The sequence below is a fragment of the Camelina sativa genome, chromosome 11 (genome assembly GCF_000633955.1).
Source record: "Camelina sativa cultivar DH55 chromosome 11, Cs, whole genome shotgun sequence".
NCBI lineage: Eukaryota > Viridiplantae > Streptophyta > Magnoliopsida > Brassicales > Brassicaceae > Camelina > Camelina sativa.
Window position 1 is genome coordinate 8,960,863 of NC_025695.1, and position 4,452 is coordinate 8,965,314.

Sequence of the window (4,452 nt, forward strand, 5' to 3'; positions counted from 1 at the left end):
TAGAAATTCGGGACAAAATTATTGTATTTTAGAATTGAATGTGGTGATTAATTAGGAAGATAGAAAATCAAATGTAGCTGATTTATAGGCTCCTCATAAATTTATATTTAAAATCGATTATTGTAAAGAATTTGTAGAGAGATTTTAGGAGAATGAAATTTGGAAATTTTATTTCAGATTTAATAAGGAGACAAATTAGGAAATTTTTGTTTTTGTTAATGGAAAAGAGTTGAAATGATTTTTTTTTTGTTTTATAATTTTATTAAAGAAAATATTAAATTACAATGGCATGAGATGTAAATAATTCTCAACTTCAAGCCTTCTTTGCTAAAGCTGCTGTGAAAATAATAATATAGATTCTAAACCGAAGAAAAAAAACTCCGTAATACCAAGAAGAAATTAGGAGATTTTCAAAAATATTTTTTTTCTATGTCATTTTTCAAAAATACACTTTCATGATATCTATTTTAAAAAATATGCATTTTAATTATATATAAAATAGAGAACCCAAACTCAAAAAAAATTCTAAAAATTAATTAAACATATTGTAATTGTGTAAAAGAGGGTAAAAATGAAAATGTTCAAAAAAAAAGTGTATTTTTGAAAAAGGTATTTAAAAGAAGACATTTATAACAAATTTTCAAGAAATTATAGTTTTGTTTTCTTCAATTTTTTCAATTTTTGTTTGTTTCAAAATATTTGTTTGCCCTATTTTTTTTGTTTGGTTTTTAAAATTATTTTGTTCACTTTGGTAGTAAAGAGCCCATTTTGAAGGCTTGCTGTCTCGGCCCTCCTTATCCTTATCTCGCCCCACCGTTCTAAAACCCTTCCCTTCCTCTCCTTCCACTTCTATCTCTCTCTCTCTCTCTCTCACACAAATTCACATTCACCAATGGCTTCTTCTATCGTTTCCTCAAGCTTGAAGCCCTTAGCCATGGCGGATTCTTCCTCTTCTACCCTTTTCTCCCATCCTTCCATCTCCACTTCCATCTGTTCCTCCAGAATTCGCTGCTCCAATGTTTCTCTCCTCACCGGACGCATTAACATGCCCCTCTCTTTCTCAAGCTTCTCCCTATCCCTCAAAACCAAAACCCACCTTAAAAAATCCCCTTTTGTATCCTTCGTTGCCCAGACTTCCGATTGGGCTGAAGAAGGTGGGGAAGGAAGCGTCGCCGTTGAGGAGAACGAGGAGCCTTTCGAGTCACAGGAAGGAGAAGTCAGCGAAGTACCTGAGTTCCCTGAGCCACCGGAAGAGGCGAAGCTCTTCGTCGGGAATTTGGCTTATGATGTTGATAGCCAAGCCTTGGCTATGCTCTTTGACCAAGCCGGTACTGTTGAAATCGCTGAGGTGAGTTCTAGCTGCTCTTCTTCTTGTGCTCTTATGGTCGTTATGATGGCGTTTATTTATGTTCTGTTATGCATTCTTTAAGGCCATATCTGTTCTGACTTGTGTGCATTGCTGGAAGCATCGAAGTATTAGGCAAATGAATGAGGAAAGTGAAATGCTTGGCTTTTAAGTGTGTTTGGAGGTTCTCTGAATTGTTTAAGTGGTCAGAATTGTGTGTCTTGAGTTCATATCTGTTGACATTATGCTTTTGGTTTTGAGTGTATGTATACAGTTGATGTCATATTGTTACTCAAGAGATATTGTTGTTAACTATTCTTTGAATTCTTCTGGTTGAAGGTTATATACAATAGGGAAACCGACCAGAGTCGTGGGTTTGGATTTGTGACGATGAGTACCGTGGAAGAAGCTGAGACAGCTGTTGAGAAGTTCAACCGTTATGTAAGTTGATATTTTTCAATGATATCTGAAGTATTAGCATGTTTTGTGATTGGATATTGTTCATTTGATTTTGGTTCATAAGTAGCATTGTTGTTCTTAGTTCAACCAGAGTTCATGTCTTTTTGCTCCAAGAAAACAGTTTTTGTTTTTGGGTCTGTGGATTTCTGTTATCTAAAACTTTGTACATTGTTACTATTTGTCACACGTTCTCTGTTTTTGTTTTTGTAAATCGAATATGGAGGCTTTTGCATTTTATCGATTGATGCATTGTCTGTTCACTACTTACCCCCATTTGTTATATCTACATTGAATTGTTTGTGGCTAAGACATTTTAGCACGTGATGTGAATTGGGGACTCGATAACATATGATTCTGACTGTGAGAACATTACTGAGCATATGTATTGGTATTTTCATGGTTTATCAGGATCTGAATGGACGTCTTCTGACAGTCAACAAGGCAGCTCCAAGAGGATCACGTCCAGAACGCCCACCTCGGGTATATGAACCCGCATTCAGAGTCTATGTAGGGAACCTCCCATGGGATGTGGACAATGGTCGTCTAGAACAGGTTTTCAGTGAGCATGGTAAAGTTGTGGAAGCTAGGGTGGTTTATGACCGTGAGACAGGTCGTTCACGTGGATTTGGGTTTGTCACAATGTCTAACGAGACTGAACTTAACGACGCCATCGCTGCTCTTGATGGACAGGTAATCTCCTTTTCCTCATGTATAGTTATGCTAATGCAGTCAACATGATATTGTGATGTGGCTATCAATTGATCTTTCCTTGTGTCTTTATTTACAGAACATGGAGGGTAGAGCAATCAGAGTGAATGTAGCGGAAGAGCGTCCAAGGCGTGGATTTTAAAAAGCTGAGATTATCTGTGCCCTCTCTCTCCCTCTCTTGCATTTTGTTTAGATGAGATTCTTACACTCTTCAACGATTGTTTTTGGCTGAACTCTAAATGCGAAAGTTAAGCTTCTTCTAAAGTAATATGTATTTCTCTTTGATGATCTATCATTTATAGTTTAATTTCCTATTTGCTGGCCTTCCGTTATGACTAACTTGGGATGTGAGGCTGCAATCATAGTAAAGGTGATCTGGATCTAAGCGATCACCAAGCTTAANCAAATGAATGAGGAAAGTGAAATGCTTGGCTTTTAAGTGTGTTTGGAGGTTCTCTGAATTGTTTAAGTGGTCAGAATTGTGTGTCTTGAGTTCATATCTGTTGACATTATGCTTTTGGTTTTGAGTGTATGTATACAGTTGATGTCATATTGTTACTCAAGAGATATTGTTGTTAACTATTCTTTGAATTCTTCTGGTTGAAGGTTATATACAATAGGGAAACCGACCAGAGTCGTGGGTTTGGATTTGTGACGATGAGTACCGTGGAAGAAGCTGAGACAGCTGTTGAGAAGTTCAACCGTTATGTAAGTTGATATTTTTCAATGATATCTGAAGTATTAGCATGTTTTGTGATTGGATATTGTTCATTTGATTTTGGTTCATAAGTAGCATTGTTGTTCTTAGTTCAACCAGAGTTCATGTCTTTTTGCTCCAAGAAAACAGTTTTTGTTTTTGGGTCTGTGGATTTCTGTTATCTAAAACTTTGTACATTGTTACTATTTGTCACACGTTCTCTGTTTTTGTTTTTGTAAATCGAATATGGAGGCTTTTGCATTTTATCGATTGATGCATTGTCTGTTCACTACTTACCCCCATTTGTTATATCTACATTGAATTGTTTGTGGCTAAGACATTTTAGCACGTGATGTGAATTGGGGACTCGATAACATATGATTCTGACTGTGAGAACATTACTGAGCATATGTATTGGTATTTTCATGGTTTATCAGGATCTGAATGGACGTCTTCTGACAGTCAACAAGGCAGCTCCAAGAGGATCACGTCCAGAACGCCCACCTCGGGTATATGAACCCGCATTCAGAGTCTATGTAGGGAACCTCCCATGGGATGTGGACAATGGTCGTCTAGAACAGGTTTTCAGTGAGCATGGTAAAGTTGTGGAAGCTAGGGTGGTTTATGACCGTGAGACAGGTCGTTCACGTGGATTTGGGTTTGTCACAATGTCTAACGAGACTGAACTTAACGACGCCATCGCTGCTCTTGATGGACAGGTAATCTCCTTTTCCTCATGTATAGTTATGCTAATGCAGTCAACATGATATTGTGATGTGGCTATCAATTGATCTTTCCTTGTGTCTTTATTTACAGAACATGGAGGGTAGAGCAATCAGAGTGAATGTAGCGGAAGAGCGTCCAAGGCGTGGATTTTAAAAAGCTGAGATTATCTGTGCCCTCTCTCTCCCTCTCTTGCATTTTGTTTAGATGAGATTCTTACACTCTTCAACGATTGTTTTTGGCTGAACTCTAAATGCGAAAGTTAAGCTTCTTCTAAAGTAATATGTATTTCTCTTTGATGATCTATCATTTATAGTTTAATTTCCTATTTGCTGGCCTTCCGTTATGACTAACTTGGGATGTGAGGCTGCAATCATAGTAAAGGTGATCTGGATCTAAGCGATCACCAAGCTTAAGACTTTATGAAATCCTTTGAAAAAGTTCTTTGTCTATCTGTGGATAACATCTTCATTGTCTCTATATGGGTATGAAGGAACTTAGGGATATTAAAGCTATTTAC

The 4,452-nt window shown here is 37.2% G+C and overlaps 2 protein-coding genes across 2 annotated transcripts; both read left to right on the forward strand.

The window, feature by feature from the left end:
* On the forward strand, positions 786-2,823 carry LOC104722502 (31 kDa ribonucleoprotein, chloroplastic). Its single transcript, XM_010440668.2, has 4 exons — positions 786-1,348; positions 1,685-1,786; positions 2,213-2,494; positions 2,592-2,823. Exons 1-4 carry the CDS (start codon positions 893-895, stop codon positions 2,652-2,654), a joined length of 903 nt encoding a protein of 300 aa, XP_010438970.1. The 5' UTR covers positions 786-892; the 3' UTR covers positions 2,655-2,823.
* Positions 3,095-4,257, forward strand: LOC104722503 (31 kDa ribonucleoprotein, chloroplastic-like; the record flags this gene model as incomplete). The annotated part of the gene is made up of 3 exons (XM_010440669.2): positions 3,095-3,220; positions 3,647-3,928; positions 4,026-4,257. Coding segments are annotated over 3 exons (471 nt in total), but the record flags the coding sequence as incomplete, so codon positions are not given.

What these genes read in the sequence shown, in the direction of transcription:
- LOC104722502 (XM_010440668.2), top strand. Translation starts at nt 893, where the DNA reads ATGGCTTCTTCTATCGTTTCCTCAAGCTTGAAGCCCTTAGCCATGGCG. An exon ending in GTACTGTTGAAATCGCTGAG is followed by an intron (nt 1,349 to 1,684) that starts GTGAGTTCTAGC and finishes TTCTGGTTGAAG; the next exon opens with GTTATATACAATAGGGAAAC. An exon ending in TTGAGAAGTTCAACCGTTAT is followed by an intron (nt 1,787 to 2,212) that starts GTAAGTTGATAT and finishes ATGGTTTATCAG; the next exon opens with GATCTGAATGGACGTCTTCT.